Source organism: Camelus bactrianus, chromosome 28 (assembly GCF_048773025.1).
Source record: "Camelus bactrianus isolate YW-2024 breed Bactrian camel chromosome 28, ASM4877302v1, whole genome shotgun sequence".
In the NCBI taxonomy this organism is placed as follows: domain Eukaryota; kingdom Metazoa; phylum Chordata; class Mammalia; order Artiodactyla; family Camelidae; genus Camelus; species Camelus bactrianus.
Genome location: NC_133566.1, coordinates 15,657,416 through 15,674,210, shown reverse-complemented (window position 1 = coordinate 15,674,210; position 16,795 = coordinate 15,657,416). Strand labels below are relative to the sequence as shown.

At 50.9% G+C, this 16,795-nt stretch overlaps 1 protein-coding gene across 3 annotated transcripts in view; it reads left to right on the top strand.

The window, feature by feature from the left end:
• Nucleotides 1-7,895: 7,895 nt before the first annotated feature.
• Nucleotides 7,896-16,795, top strand: part of CNNM4 (cyclin and CBS domain divalent metal cation transport mediator 4) — a 33,358-nt gene continuing 24,458 nt past the window's right edge. For 2 of the 3 annotated variants that reach the window (XR_012503003.1, XM_045519612.2), the window contains exon 1: nucleotides 7,896-9,400. Coding sequence is in view for 2 of the 3 variants with exons in the window: in XM_045519612.2 (XP_045375568.2) it covers nucleotides 8,002-9,400 (1,399 nt within the window). In the remaining variant the exon portion in view is untranslated. The remainder of the gene's footprint in view (nucleotides 9,401-16,795) is intronic. The other variant, XM_074354542.1, reaches the window with a different exon arrangement.

Sequence of the window (16,795 nt, the reverse complement as noted above, 5' to 3'; positions counted from 1 at the left end):
AGACTTTGAAACAAGTAGTGGTAAGTCACTTCTAGGGTAGGTCATAAAAGACATTGTGGCTTTCATTGTGGTTGGTCTTTCTCTCTCTTGGATCACTTACTCCGGAGAAGGCCAGCTCCCATGCTGTGAGCAGCCCTATGGACAAATCCACATGAAAAAGAACTGAGGCCTCCTGCAATAGCCATGTGAATGAGCTTGAAAGTGGATCTTCTAGCCCCAGTCAAGCATTCAGATGACTGCAGCCCCAGCCAACATCTTGATTTCAACTTATGACATTCTGAGCCAGAACCACCCAGCTAAACTGCTTCCTAATTCCTGAACCACAGAAACTATGACATAATAAATGTTTATTATTTTAAGCCACTGAATTCTTGGGATAATTTGTTATGCAGCAATAGATAACTAACATGCTTCTCAAAGTCAAGTGAGGGGGATGCTCTAAGAAAATTTGTGGGCTCCTGCAAGAAGGATGACTGGTACCTTATACCACCATCAGCAGCAGGCTTTCTGTCCTGCCTCACGACTCCTAGAGCAAAGGAAGGAGAGAATGAAGACCTGGGGCAGAAAGACAGGTCGTGAATGGAGTGATCTCTACAGCCTTCATTGGGTTGACTCACACAAGAGGGGCTGCCTGCCAGGCAAAGGGTACCCCAGCAGTAAGAAACTGAAGGCAAGGAGTCCCAACAGGGGTTGAGCTAAACCTCCCACTACAAGAAACCAATAACTGGAGACAAACAACACTCAGTCAAGCAGCAACAACCACAAACAGGAAGTTTTAAACTGTGGGAGGTTAAATAAAGAGAAATTGTCTTTTCTTCCCTCTTGCCCTACCAGACCCTAATGCTGGAGAAGTTCAACCCTAAAAAGAGTGAAATGACCCTCTCGACTCAACACCAGACTCACACACACGCATAAACACACACACACACACATACACACACACACACACACACACACACACACACACAAATGTACTCACCTCAAACTGGCTGCAGTAGGGGGATTGAAAGGCTAACCAAGGCCCTTCCCCACTCCAAGTCCCTAGAACAGACACTGGACCCCAACCTGGAGAAGGCTGATGGAGGGGATGGGCACAGGTGATGTAAATAAAAAATGAGATGGCAGTTGTTAATGGACCTGACTGGATTTTTGATATCAAAAAATCACACTAAAGTTTAGTTGGATCCACCAAAGACCTCAAGAAGGACGGGAAAAGGGAAATCTGATAGCGATTGGTGAAAAGCCTTGATTGGAAAAGAAATAAAACCATGTCATGTTAAGGCTCCACTGAGGCAAAATTCCTCAGTCAACCCATTGCAATTCTGTTCCTGGAACCCCAGTCCTAAGATGGGCAGCACACGCAGGGGTTGGCTAAAAAGGTTTAGAATCCAGATAGGTTGGAACAGTATTGAAATCCATTTTGGGATGATCCTGAGCAGGTTTCTTAAACTTTCCAAATCTCTCTTTTCTCTTCTGTAAAAGGAGACCAATAAATGGTACCCCTCTTTTAGGGCTGAGATGAAGCTGAATGGAAATACTGCCCTCAGGAAGGAGAGGGCATGTGGGAGCAGACAGCTTGGGGCTTCTATTATCTCCATTTAGGGACCCTCCTCCCGTATAAAAACCCAGGTCAGACTCCTGATTGGCCCTTCTTGGTGTCCTGCCCACCCTGGGTCAACTGTTGTGGCCTGGAGTACTTCTGTCCAGGCCCATCCCCACTAGAATGCATGAAAATGGAAGTGGGACACGTCCCAGAGGAGAAGGAGGTACCACTCCCAGAAGGAGGGGAAGGAAGATGGACAGACCTGAACAACAGATGCCCACTACATCTGATCTCGCTGGTCTTGCCTTTACCATCCTCCTTTGGATGTCCAGGAAGAATTGCAGATCAAAGAACTTAAATTTGGATTGAACCAAAGTATCTGATCCAGTTGTCTCAGGTTAAAGGCCCTGAGGCCAGCAAGATGAGTTGGTTGCTGAAGACTACAGGTATTTGGTGACCTGGCAGTTGTTTGGGACAAACCTATAGAAATCTGGACACTTGAGAATAAAGATCTGAAAGGCTGTCTCCCTTTCTGGGTAGGGCTGGGAGCCAGAAAGATTCGGGAATCAGAAAAAAAAAAATTCGGGAATCAGGAACTTGGCTCACTGATCTGCCTGGGATGATTTATTGCCACCTGTGGCTTATGCCAAGCAGTGTGAGCATGGGTGCCATTTACTTAAAGGAGCATTCTAACTCCATCTTCATAGGCTTCCCCGGAAGGGAATTCCAGTAGATGCCTGTGGGCAATACATGAGACCAGTATTTTTCAAATTGTGGACCTGTCGAGAAATCAATTTAGTTGAGTCAGCATCAGATTTTTTTTTTTTTTTTTAAAGAAATAGAAGAGACACTAGGCGAGGGGCGGAGCTCCGCTCCCGGACGTCCAGCGGGGACGCTTGCCCCCAGGTACTGTTGCTCCCCGTTGGCGGGGCCGCTCAGCCTCGAGTTTAAAAAAAAAAAATTGAGCAAAAATTATATCAAGGAGTAAATATAGTCTTCTGAAACAGTTTTCTCAGTTACAGTTTTATATATAAAGCTACTGGCTAAATACCTCCTCATTTCCCATCCCTGGCCCCCAACAGTATTATTCCTACCCTCTTTAAAAGGGAAATCCATGGGCTCACAGTCTCTTAGGCATAAGCCTGCTGTGACTCCCTTTGCCTGGTAAAGCAATAAAGCTGTTCTTTTCTGTCTTCCCTCCTCCCCAACCCCAAAAGGGGAAATCCAATTCATTCCACAAACGCATATGGAATGCTGAGCATTCCAGATACAGAGATGACTATGACACAGTTTTTGTCCTTGAGGGGTTCTCAGCCTTCTGGGGAATGGCTTCTAGTCCAGAGGAGGAACGAGAAGAAAATAAAGAGGGTAGACAGCAATATTTTACAGAAAGATGATCCCTGGGCAGTGGAATGGGGGCAAAGGCAACTTCCATGATCTACTTTATACACCTTGCATTATTTGAATTTGTGTAACTTCGTAATTTTAAAAGCTCAGTAAAAATATAAAAATACACAAATGGATAAATGAATGAAAAGTATAGTAATGGGAAAGTCCTGGCCTAGGGGAAGGTTTACAAAGCAGAGTTTTCAAACTTCAGGCTCATTTGGTCCTTTCAATACAGCGAAAAATGTCTCTTGATCTTCATCTTTAAAATGGGGAAATCCAGGTCTTAAGAGGTCAAGCACTTTGCCCCATTTCACCAGCTGGTAAGGGTCAGAGCCCATGACATTTCTGCCAACTAAGAAAAAGGGTCAGAAACTAGGGACAATGGTTCCAAAAACAGTTCTTAAGCCTTTGTAAATACTCAGCATTTGTTATCTTGCTCTTCCTGGTTTTTCTCTGGTGATTAGCAGTTAATCTCTTAAAATAGAAAAGAGTCTTTGTGGGAGGGTATAGCTCAGTGGTAGAGTGCATGCTTAATTCAATCCCTAGTACATCCATTAAAAAAAATCAAAAAGAAAAAGAAAAAAGAAAGAAAAGGGTCTTTGTGTTCTGGGAGGCAGAAGGAAAAGCTTGCTGGGGTAGCCAGTCCTAGGGACAGAGGGTGCTGTAGTGCACCCAGGGAGGAGGGGAGCAGGGGAGAGTGACAGTGAGCAGAGTCCTGGGTCCTTGAGTTCCCTCTCAGACCTGATGCTGCCTGGGACTCTTCACAAGGGTCCTTGAACAGCAGGGGCTTCCCAGCAGGCCTGGCCTCTAGGGGTTTCTGGTCTCTCCCATCTTGGTCCTGGTCAGTCCTGAGTGAGAGGCTTCCCTCCCTCCCTTTGTATGAAAACCCTTCTGCCCACCCCCACCCCCCACCAGCTTTGTCTGTGCCCCAGCTTTCTTTCTTCCTCATCTTCCTCTTCTCCCTCCGTGGGAAAAGGAAGGGAAAAGACAAGAAGACTGTGGCTGAAATTGGATGGAGAGACAGGATGAAGCTCAGGACATTTGAATGTCCTCTAAATATCCCGGCCCCATCATTTCCATCATCATCATGGTTACTGATCTTGTACTGAGCTCTTACTATGGGCCACAGACACCATCTCACTCAGTATCCAAGTATCCCCATGTCCCAGGTCACACAGGCAATCTGTGGCCAAGCCAGCCCTCCCTCACACCCCTCGTTGTGCCTCCAGAGCTGTGCCTGAACCATCCTGCTTCCCGTGCCTGTCCCAAAGGAGAACAATTTGTCCCATGGCCACAGGAGCCTTGAAGCTGACCCAGTTAACACAAAGGCTTCCTCCCCTTTGCTTCTCTGGCATTGGACTTCCTGTCAGAGGCATGTCCCTGTATTGGCCTGGATCTGCTGACCTGATGTTTTCTTCCCCTTCTCTGGCTCAGTGAATGTCTGTCTCAGGTAGAAATCGTCACACCAGGTCCTCATGTCCCCACTTGCTGGGATGACCTGAGTTGGGATTTGAATCAATGTACCATCCAGTTAACGCCACGCTGGCTCCATTCCTCTGTGGAGGGATGACTGCCCCTTCCCTCTTGAGATAATTAAATGGGACAGATGTATCCTGCAAATGCTCAAGGTTACTGTAGTCTTACAGACAGCGGTGAACAGCCACAGTATGTAATGAAGACAGCCCATGTTTCACTCCAAAAAGATGTCCCACTGCTGCCAACCAGGCTGTCATACCCCAGGGCCCACGACACCCCCGGGGGCTCTGTCCAGTGTGGGGCTCTGAGCTCCACCAGAGATGCGCAGCTGCTCTGCCAGTGGCTCCCCGTCGTCGTGCAGACCCAGAGGTTGAAGAGGGCTAAGAATCCAGCCTGGGAGGATCCCAGCCCAGGCAGTGGGGCGGGAAAGCCCAGGTTACTAATTCAGGACCTTGTTCATCGTGGGATCCTCGCTGTCAGCTGGGCACAGAAGGAGCAATAAACTTTTAAGGCTGTTTCCCTTCACAGGACCAGAAAGGAGTGGGAGGTGTAGACATGCTGCATCGGGCCCAGAAAGAACCCATCAGGACCAAATGTCATACGTGAAGTGCTTTGGGATGCTTGGGGGTCAGGAACCAGGACCCCTCACAGAAAGACCTTCACCAAACTCCGTACTTGCAAAAGGAAGCAGCTAAGGTGAGTCAAGTATTCCTCCCTACACAGAGAAACAGGTCTGCCCCCTAAAGGAGAGAGGCCTCTCTCTTTCTGTCATTCTCACAGCCTGGTTCACAGGAGCCACCTGTGGTCCAGGCTTCCTATTCTGCGTGTTTAAACAACTCCCCCTCTATGCTGTCCCCAGCACTCTGTGGGAAGTTTCTGAACTCTGCGAATGAGGAAAGGTTAAATGCCTTAACTGGGGACAAAAGCCAGAAGCAGAGAATGAACCTGGACTCCAGTCTGAGCCTCAAATACCTCCTTTGACACTTTCTAGGTTATGCCGCATTTAACTTTTCCAAGGGAGTCTTGTCTCCTCCGCTAGATCGAAGTCCTTGGGAGAGCAAAGAGGAATTTCTTTATTTCTTTCTTCTTCTTTTTTTAAACCATATAAACTGTTTATTAACAGATGATACTTCCTCTTTCATTTGCAGGACATCAAGTGCTCTGGAAGTTTTGAAAGTTTCCCTTTAAGTTAGGATGGGAACCCAGAACAGACCATATGGACCCCTGCCTGGGATAATGCTGAAAGGTGAATTTCACTTCTTTACCTCACTGAATCAGCTCAGTTCACTCCATCACAGATGTGAATATAATCATGGTTGGGTGTAATTAAGTGAACATTAGCAGAGACTGATTTTGCCTACCAAACTCTCACCACTCCCGGCATTTTCAACCCAAGTATCTCAAAAGCTTATTTTTTCCTTCCTTTTGCTGGCTTTGGTCATTGCATATGGAGAGTGCTTCTGAGTATAGACAGTCCAAAAAGGGGAAAATAAAAATAGCCAATTGGTCAAATAATAGAATGGGAAATACTCTCAGCACTGTAGTGGAGGGCACTAGTCCTAACGCTGGCTGGAAAGAGATGAGATGAGGATGGCAGGAGCATCCCTGAGAGGTGGACTTGCTCCAGGGTGGTGCAGGTGGTGCTCATCCTGGTCGGTGAGGATGGAAGGGAAAAGCCAGTCAAAGGTTCTGCTTTCTGCGTTTGTTCTGTGTTGGCCCATCCGGAGGCGCTTGTTTTCTGGAAAACTATAAGGCTGGACACTCACTGTGGAATAAGAAGTGAGGCACCTACCTGCAAGGGACTGCTTCAGGCTGGCCTAGTATGCAGCCTCCTCCATTCCTGCTAACAGGGCTTAATTGAGTCAGGCCTCTGCTACCCCGCCTCCTGCCATAACACTACAGGATTGCTCCTCTCTGTTTAGTTTCTTCCGGGCTGGTATTGATTGTTGCTTTTACTGGCAAACAGTATACCAAAACAAAAATAAACACAAGTGTTCGTGCAGGGGGAGAGTGAAATGGACTCTGTGTCTCTGGGGCTGGGATAAAGCTTGCTTGGAGATCCAGTGTTCAACCTGGTACCTGATCCTTCTGTCAGTGCACCTCTCAATTATTATAAGGGTGTTTGTCTGTATCCTTCCTTTCCCCTAACAGGATGGGTGGCTGTGGTCTTACCCCCACACCCTGAGTGCCTGGCACTCAGTTCATAGTTGCCAACTGACACCGAGGTAGGGCTGTCCAGGAAGCAGTCATCTCAGGGCTAGGCCTGGCACCGCGCCCTTCAGCTCCAGTTTCCACATGCAGCCGCCCCAGCTGCTCAGTCACCACCACAATTTGGGGTTAGGGGTTTGGCCCCGGAAGGGCAGACAATAACAACAACAACAACTACACAGCCAAAGGTCATTCACAGAGTTACCCTGTCCTGTTCAATGCCAAGGCCCGCTGTTCCCACCAGCTTAGTGAAGAAGTGCTATATCATTATTCTCACCCTTTTCTTACAGATGAAGAAATTGGGGTTGAGAGACACTCCAACTTGCCTTACTGAAGTCACACAAGCCTGCTTTTAAACATGTCTGGATGGACCTTGCTTTGTGCCTAGACTCAATTTATTCATTTGTAATATGGAAATAATCACACTACCTCTTAGGGTTGTTGGAGGATTAAAAAAATATATATATTTATTTGTTTATTGCCTGTTTTCTAGCCTAGACTGCAAACTCCAGTGAACAGGAATTTTGGCCTCCGCTGTACTCACTGCTACGTTGTCAGAGCTTAGAACAGGTACCTGGCGCGTAGTAGGTGCTCAACATTTGCATCCTAAATGAAAATGACGGGAGATAAGCCCAGGGCAGACCCTGGCCCTTCTATCTGCAGGAACATTCTGTATCCTTAGTTCCCCAGACTTCCCCTCCGCTGCCCGCCACCCTCAAGGAGACCTAAGGGCTGAGGCTGCGGGAACTACTTCTGGCCTTGGGACAAGGCCGGCAGGAACCCCAGGAGTGCAGTGGCCAGAACGATGCCAGTGGACTTGAAGGCCTCCCTCAGGCTTATTTATGTCCTCAGGGTATCCTTTTTTTTTTTTTTTAATAGCAGGGAAAATAATTTTCTCGCTTGAGCACAACATGGTGCTACTTCCGAGGTTCCTACAGAGAAGGGCCACCACCCCGAAATGCAGATTTTTGGGGAAGAGGAAGGAGCCAGCCCAGCAAGCGCGGCCAGGCTGAGCTGCAGAAGAGGAACTGCGCACCCGGGAGACTGGGTCCGGGCAAAGGACAGCGGGAGCCGCACGGACGCGCCGACCACCGACAGGCGAGCGAGCAAGAGAACGGGACGCGCGCTCGCCCGCGGCTCCCGCGCCGCTCCACCTTAAATTCCGGACTTCCTTAAGGGCGGGCACTGAAGCCGAGCTCCGGGGGCGGGGCCTCGCATGCAAATGAGGTGCGTGTGCCGGCGGGGCGGAGCAGGCGGGGCGATGACCTGACGTCAGGCCGCCGGCCCGGGCAGTTGGCTCGGCGGCGGCGGAGCGGCAGGATCGGCGGTGCGAGAGGGGCTGCGCGGCGTGGCGCGGGGAGCGGCGGCGGCCCAGCCGGAGCAACATGGCGCCGGTGGGCGAGGGCGGGCGCTCGGGCGCCGGGCCGGCCCGAGGGCGCCTCCTCCTGGCGGCGCTGGTGCTGCTGGTGCCGCTGTGGGCGCTGGGGGCCCGCGGCCAGGGCGACCCCCAGCGGGGCGCGGTCCTGGGCATGAGGCTGGCGAGCTGCAACAAATCGTGTGGAACAAAGCCGGATGGCAGCATCTTCGTGTCCGAGGGCAGTATGGTGAACCTGAGGCTGTACGGACAGAGGCTGGGCTCCATCTCCAGCAACCTGATCTCCTTCACCGAGGTAGATAACGCCGAGACCATCCACAACTCCACCAACTGCCCTGAGCTCACCAAGGACCTGGTCGTCCAGCAGCTGGTCAATGTGAGCCGCGGGGACACGTCCGGGATACTGGTGGTGCTCACTAAGTTTCTCCGGAGGAGCGAGAACAAGAAGCTATATGCACTGTGCACCCGGGCCGGGGTGGACGGGCCCTGGCAGAGGTGGGCGGAGAAGGACTCGCTTCTCTTCATGGTGGAGGATAAGAAGTTTCTGCCCCTCTGGCTGCATATCGTCCTCGTTATGGTGCTGCTAGTGCTGTCAGGCATATTTTCTGGCCTCAACCTGGGGCTCATGGCCCTGGACCCCGTGGAACTGCGCATCGTGCAGAACTGTGGCACTCAGAAAGAGAGGCGCTACGCCCGCAAGATCGAGCCCATCCGACGCAAGGGCAACTACTTGCTCTGCTCCCTGCTCCTGGGAAACGTGCTGGTCAACACCTCCCTCACCATCCTTCTAGACAACCTTATCGGGTCTGGAATCATGGCCGTGGCCTCCTCCACCATTAACATTGTCATCTTTGGGGAGATCGTGCCTCAGGCCCTGTGCTCCCGACATGGGCTGGCTGTGGGTGCCAACACCATCATTCTCACCAAATTATTTATGCTGCTCACCTTCCCCCTCAGTTTTCCCATCAGCAAGCTCCTGGACTTTTTCCTGGGCCAGGAGATTCGCACCGTTTACAATCGGGAGAAGCTGATGGAGATGTTGAAGGTGACGGAGCCCTATAATGACCTCGTGAAAGAGGAGCTGAACATGATCCAGGGTGCCCTGGAACTCCGGACCAAAACCGTGGAGGATATCATGACCCAGCTGCAGGACTGCTTCATGATCCGCAGCGATGCCATCCTGGATTTCAACACCATGTCGGAGATTATGGAGAGCGGCTATACCCGCATCCCCGTGTATGAGGACGAGCAGTCCAATATTGTAGATATTCTGTACGTCAAAGACTTGGCCTTCGTGGACCCGGATGACTGCACCCCCCTCAAGACCATCACCCGCTTCTACAACCACCCAGTGCACTTCGTCTTCCATGACACCAAGCTGGATGCCATGCTGGAGGAGTTCAAGAAGGGTAAGGCCCGGCGCAGCTCCCCGCTTCACTCTTTGTGGCACCGCTTGTACCCGTGGCTGTTTTGTGTCCGCTGAGCTTAGTGTTCCATTCGTGTGACTCTGTGTCCCTTTGCCCAGCACGTCCTCTGCCTCGGAGGTGAACGGTGTACAGGGCAGCAGAAACAGTTTTTGAGCATCTGCTGTCTGCCAGGGACTGTGTTTTGTGCTTCAGGTGAATCAAGCAAGACACACTTGTCCACACAGGAGCTACTGAAGCTGGACTGCATGAGGCTAATGCCTTGAGAGAGGCCAACAGCAGGGCATGGAGATTAGGGCATGGAACCAGAGCCAGCACATCTGATTGGGGCTGGGGAAAACCTTCACGAGGGAGGGAGCATTTGAGGAGAGCCCTGAAAGCTGCGGAGACTTGGTGCTTGAGGCAGAGGGAACCCTGCAAACAGAGAAGCTGAATTGGGAAAGCAAAGGATGTGCTTGTGGCCCAGCAGGTGGTCCCATTCAGCTGGGTCTAGGCTCTGCTGATCAATTGTCAGTGAGGGAGAGACTGAGTCACCTGGGGCCTTGTGAAGAGCCCAAAAGTCAGGGCAGGATCTGTCCAGAGCTTGGTGCTCTAGAAGGTTTTGGAGCAGGGGAACGGTGGCCCTGTAGCTCCTGGCCCACAGAAGCTGAACTGGGAGGGCTCTCGTTGGCTCCCCGCTCAGAACAATGCCAAGTAATGCTTTCAACTATTCAGCAGAAGTGAGCAGATTAAGTTTTGGTTGTTCTGTCTTTCCCAGGCGCCAAACATAAGCTTCCCCACTGTGATCCGTTGGGAATCTTCAGCTGAGTTTGCATTGCCTGGTGTTTTTTTTTCTCACCTGGGTTCTTGGCCGGTTCTCAGGTAGTTAGACACTGGGAGGGTTTACTTGCCAGCCTCAGAGCTCAGGGCACACACCCCTTTCCTTACTTTCAACAAAACTTTCCTCCCACCTCTGCCACTCCAAAGTCCTCAGAGTGGCAGTAAACAAGGCAATTATGGAGTAAAACCCTCCTAGGCCAAAGGGAGTGAGGAGGCAGAAAGCGAAGCTCTTTATAAAGGAATGGGGGAGAGGGAGGAGGCTCACCCCAAAGCCGGGGACTTGGGACTCCTGGCTGAGGCCTTCTGGCTTCTAGCTGGGAGCAAGACCCACAGTCCCTTGTCACTCATTTCTGGAACAGCAAATGGAGAGAGCCTAGAACGGCTGAATCAGCGGGTGATGGAGTGGGTTAGGGAGGAGGTGGCCTGGGGAGGAGGATGCTGGGGTCAGAGCCGGGGGTGGGGGTTGGTACCCTCCCTTCAGTTTGAAAGACTGAATCTCAGAATCAGAGCTGAGGAGGACTTGAGTTATACAAGCCTGCGTGGGAGACAGCCCAATAAGGTGGTCTCACTGCAGAGGAACTGAAGGGACATAAACGTCTGTCTGGTGGTGATGGCACAGCCTGGATGGGGCTTCGGTGGGCAGGCTGACCCAGGAACCTGTTTCTCCCAGGTACGAGTCCGAATGGAAGAGCAGTGAGGATTTGTGCCCCACCCCACCCTGCAGTCTTTAGGCCTGGAGGACCTCTCCCAGGTTGCTTGGTCAGAAACCAGGTTAGGACTCACCAGGGCGGCTTCCTCCTTACTACCTCTGTGGTCTTAGGGACTGTTGCTGGTGACACACCCAACAAGCACGTTTGCATGTTCAGCCTGGATCTGGATCCAGCCTGTGTGAATTGGCTTGTCCAGGCTTCCCAGTCCCTGGTCGGCAGAATGGGAGCTTCCTGGGTCTTGGCGAGGCCAGCCTTGGGCTTGTCTTTAAAAAAAAAAAAAGTACCACTTCCTGAGGCTGGGAAAACAGAGCCAACATCTCTCAGGCCAGAGTGGGGCTCTGCAGATGCACATTTTAGTCCACTGGTCTCTCCCAATAGAGGCTAGTAGCCTGAGGCAGAGGCCTGGAGTGGGTGCTGATAATTCCATGGAAACACAGTCTGCCCAGTGCAGCATGAGGCCCTGGAGATGCGAGTGTGATGTGATGGTCACCCTGAAACAGCACACCCTGGGCTTTTATACCATCACTTCCTGATTCCCAGTCTTAACTCATTGCCACGCTGGGTTCCCTGCGGTGTGGCCTCTCCCAGATCGGTCCATCTAGCTTTTTCAGTCTTTCCATCAGACCTTTTCAGTCTGAGGCCCTCTAGAACATGGCAAACCTTTTGTGTACATCTGCAACTTAAAGGGTTATTCTTTACAAATCTGGTGTTATGAAGGCTTCTTTTTTAGCTGAGAAAAAACTGAGCCAGGTTAACATAGCCAGCATTGTCATCACCAAAATCAGAGCTGGGGTACCTGCCTAGTCTAGTTGAGGGTCTTTTCTGTGTTTCAGTGGCTCCTTCAGCACCTCTAGGCCTGGTGAGGGCCCTGAACTCTGCCAGTCTTTTCTGCTCTGGGTGTAATCCTCTTTTAAGGTCACTTTATCTCCTCCTTACCCACCAGCATTATAAGCTCCTTGAGGGTAGGGATCCTGCCTTACTTGTGTTTACTCAGTTGCCTGGCAGAGAGATTAACAGTAAAATGTTTGTCAAACAATGAATGAGCCACAAATGAGTGGCGACTCTGGCAAGCCCTACAGGCCTTCTTGCTGTCCTTGAGGACACTCCCACCCTAGGGCCTTTGCCCTGGCTGTTCCCTCAGGCTGGAATGTTCTTCCCCAGATGTTGTGTGGCTCACTCTCCCCTCCCTCTTGTCTGTTTCAACTTCACCTCAGTGAGCCCTTCCTGTCACCCTGTTTAAAACTATAACCCCTGTCCCACCCTGGCCTGATCTCCCCTACCCTGTGCTAAGTATTCTTTTTCTCCTAGCACATATCACTTTCTAACAACCATGTAATTTATGAGTTTACTTTGTTTTTTATTGTCTGTCTCCTCCCACTAGAATATAAATTCCAAAGGGCAAGACAGGCATCTCAGGGGCTCGCTGGCCCCTACGATGGTTCTTGGCACACAGTAAGGTCACTGAGTGGGGAGGGTATATAGCTCAGTGGTAGAGTGCATGCCTAGCATGCAGGAGGTCCTGGGTTCAATCCCCAGTCCCTCCGTTAAATATAAATAAATAAAAGCCTAATTACCTCCTCCAAAAAAATAAAAAAATAAAAAAGTCACTGAATGAATGACTTGTCAGGTCTGAGAGAGAATTATCTCCAGAAGTGTTAGCATTTTGAAGAGCTGATAAAGGATAAAGAAAAATGAGTGTGTTGTGCTGTTATCCAGGGACTTGATATTTCCAGCTACACCAAGAAAGCCAGGAGGAGATCCTGTGGTGACACACTTATTAGAGGTTCAGGTCAAGGACTAAAAAGCAGAGTTTAGGATCTTGATTCCCTTTCCCTGAGTCTTAGTTTCTCTGAATAAGCAGTCTTTGACCATCAGGAGTTAACAGGGCTTCATTCATTAGTGTGAGTCATGAATATATTTCTATATACTTCAGAGACAGAGGTTCTCGGAGAGCGTCGCCTGGGGGAGCAGGCCTGGGGGGCTGAGCCTCGTCCAGAGACTAAAGCAAGGAGGTTACAGTTTCCCAGCTGCTTCTGCCTCCCAACACGAGGCAGCAATCGTTAGGTATTTACTGAACCCAACACCGTGTGCAAGACACGGTGCCTGATGCTGCAGACCCTTAGGAGTAAGACCCGCTAGTTGGTGAGAGCTTTAAGGCCCCTGGGAGGCTCCTGCCATTTGAACCTTGGTCCTTCTATTTCAACCTAACCTAGAAGTGTTTGCAGTCCTGGATGTTGTGGTTGAGTTTGCCTACAGCTTGAAATCTTGAAACAAAGTCTCCTTGGGCCACTCCTGGCCCGGTTGTTATTTCCTTCACTGCAGATGCTTCCCCAGACTCTGGAAGCAAAAGTAATGACTGAAGTCTCCACCAAGAGAGTTGAGGAGCTCCAGCCATTCCAGAAACCCACCCTCCAGCTTCCACCGGGCCCCTCCCTCTGGGGCATCCCCGCCCCTTCTCTAGTCATCTTATCTTCCCCACCCACTTTATAACCAACTCACCTCCCCCACCCCCCCACCCCGTAAAGAGCTGTGTTTAAACTCCACCCGGCTGGGTCACTGACCCCTGAGGTAACCTTGGCCCTATTACTACTCCTCGTAGACAGCAGGTTTTATATTGGAGGGAAAAAGCTAGAAATGATTTCATCAAAAACTCCTTCCGTATTTCTATCTGTGCCGCAGCACATTTCCCCCACCTGCTTAATTTTATTCCTGAAACAGTTTTATAAAGGCAAGAAAGAATGCTGCATAATTTTTGCATTTGCTTTTGGTTCCTACCTTCTGACGCACCTTAAGTATCTCATTTCCCACCCAACCCCCACCCCACCCCACCCCTCCAACCTCCTCCAGCTTGTTCTTTCATTTGTTCAACAAACATCTAATTTTTGGAAGCCTGTGTGTCAGACAGCGTGCTAACTGTTGGAGGTCCGAGGACTAGCAGCCCTGCTCACAGAAGTCCCCATCTACCAGGGAGACAGGTGTGTAAACAAAGCTTAGCCTGCGCGGCCTGGGGAGGCCCAGTGGGCCCAGGAAGGCCTCCACCTCGGGCTGCTTCCGAAGTCAGAATAACAGGACCCAGTGATTATGATGGAGATGTTTGAGTTGGGGCCAGGAAATAGTCGTGGACATCTGAGGTTTTTGCTTGGGATTCAGGTTGATGTTGTCATTTAACCGAAGTGGGGAGAGGAGGGAGCAGAGCCCGTGTGGTGGGGGTGGAGGGAGGGGTGTGACTGTGTATCATATCGGGATCCTGTGCCCAGCATCGCATGCAGCAGTTTCTCACACTTGAATGTGTGCCCGAACCGCCCGGGCATTTTGTTAGAGTGCAGATGTGGGCTCAGTGGGTCTGGGGTGTGGCCTAAGAGTCTGCCTTTCTGACAAGCTCTCATATGAGGCCCACGCTACTGGTCCTGGACCACACCGAGCAGCACAAGGGTGCAGTCCATCCTGGCAAGTGCGCTGGTAAAGTGCCATGTAGGGCTAGAGAGTGAGGCCAGGGGCAGGCTACGAGGTTTGGGAGTCAGCTGAGAGCAGGCCGAGTGTGCAAGGCACAGAGAAGCCTGGCCCAAGCGGCCCCTTGGCGAGATGGGGAAGAGCCAAGCGGGTATGGTTTGGGGAGCCTCCTGGGGAGGTCATATAGGGCAAGGACCGAGCATTACTGTGGGATGGGACAGTTGTCATCAGGTGCTGGGAGAGGGCAGCCTCCGGAGCAGAGAGCGAAGGCAGCTGTGCACCTGGTCTGCGACAGCTCTGCCTGGAAACAGCCTTGAACTGAGCTTGTGATTTGATCTCCAGAAGCTTCCCTGGGGGCAAGTGTATCCGAGAGAGTGACAGGAGCTGCCTGCTGGGGCGCAGATGCCAGCCCTTGGGGCAGCTGACAAAATGCTGGCCAGGCTCCTCCTGGCTTTCTGTCTAGTGCGCTGCTTGTGGCGGCCGCTGCACCCCTTCCCCTCGTGGGCATTGTGTGGCCCGTGGGTGGCTTCCACAGTGGAGCCGGAGAGTGGTTTCACCTGTCTGCTGTTTACAGATCTCTTCCAAAAGCTCTTACTCGGGTACTGGAAGGCACAGCCTTAGGGCCAGTGTTACCTAATAAGAGCTTCTTAGATCATAGCAGTGTTTACTAATTCAAAAGACCGGCTCCAGCGTGCTTGGGACACCTGGTCAGGACATGAAGGATTGGACAGATGTTTAATCTTGAAAATAGTGCACAGAAACACAAAATCCCAGAACTGTGTTCTGCAGGAGAGGTGGATAAGGGGCAGGGACTGTGGGGAAGTGGACACTTGTCTTGTCGGTAGATGTCTGGGAGGACACTCCAAGGAGTGACATTTCAGCTGGGTCTCCAAGGGGAAATAGACAGGGCATTTTTCACATCTGTGCTTCTTGTTCTGGGAGCATTTGGACAAGACCACAGGGTGAGAAATGAGCTTATTGGTTCTTGGCGCCAACTTCAGGGGAAACTGCTTCTGCATATTGTGACTGCCTCTCAGTCCTTTCCAGAGGGGCTGGGAGGTACTGACCACCGTGTGCCGTCCCCCAGGTCAGTGCTGTGATGCAGATGAGCTGGGTAACTGAACAGCTAGGACATCCTGGAGGGGCAGGCATGGCGCTTCGGGTGCCAGTCTTGTCTCCTTGAGGGCTGGGGCCGAGAACCTGTTTATCAGACCCATTCTAAGAGGTCACATGGCCAGGGAGAGTATGCCCAGAGTGGGAGGATGGACCAGGCCCTTCTATCCTTGACTTGGTGACTGATTTTACCAGAACCCCCTGGTTCCTTCAGCCCAGCCGGTGGAGAGGGACAGGTTGCCTTGACTCTTCTAGGCTGGCTTGCTCTCTGCCTTCCTCTTGCTTTTGGGAGTTTTTGAGCATCTCAGCAGAACTTGCCAGGAGGATGTGAAGGTTATGGAATTTTCCAGAGGTGCCCAAGATGGCCCTCAGAGAAGAGGATGGGGAGAAGCTTTCTGGGGCTGTTGCTGCCATTTGATCCAGTCTGCCTCCTGTCCTCTGAGCCCCTCTGTCTGCCATCAGGCACAGCTGCCCTGTGACAGGGTGCTTGCCTGCCCTGAACCTCAGCTTACCCCTCACATTGCACCTGAGTGTCCCAGGACATCCAGATGTAAAAGGCTTTGTGGCTCATCTCATAGACTGAATTCTGGACTAAGTCTATTCCTGTTCCATTTATTATGTAATTTTCTTTTCATTAATTTAATTAAAAAGACATCCATCTCATTATCAGAGCATTAGAAAACACACAAATCAAAACAGTCCACAAGCCTGTGATCTAGAAAGAACCTCTTTTAATATTTTGATTTATTGTGATAACTTTTTAGAGATTTTTTTTTTTAAGTTTAAAAAATCTTGTAACACAACAGGATCAAAATTTTCATTTTTACACCCATCTCTCTCCCATGAGCTGCCCTTAGGAATTTGCACTTTGAGATCATTGTCTATGTACAGTTTTGTGTCCTGCTTTTTGAAACACAGTTTAGATTGGTTCTTCAGATTTCTCCTTTGATAAGAAATGAAATCCTTTTTTATCCCTGGGACTCAGGAGGAGCGTCTGGGAGGATTTCACTGAGGGCTGGGCAGCGCTGTGTGGCTGACAAGGTGAGCCTGGCGGGCTGGGGTGTGCAGCCCCCAGCCTGTTTGGTTGGGGGTTAAAGTTAGGATTTCTGGAGCTTTCCCCAGAGGTTATAGTCGGAGTCGCTTCCCTGCTGCAGGGCCCATTTACTGTGACCTGGGCTGGGTTCTCGAAAGACTGGTTTCCCCGGGCTCTCTGGAACACCTGGTCTCTGGCCAGCAGGCAGCCAGGAGCCTGGGTTGGCAGGAGGCTCCCTCCCCCTTTCCCCCCCAG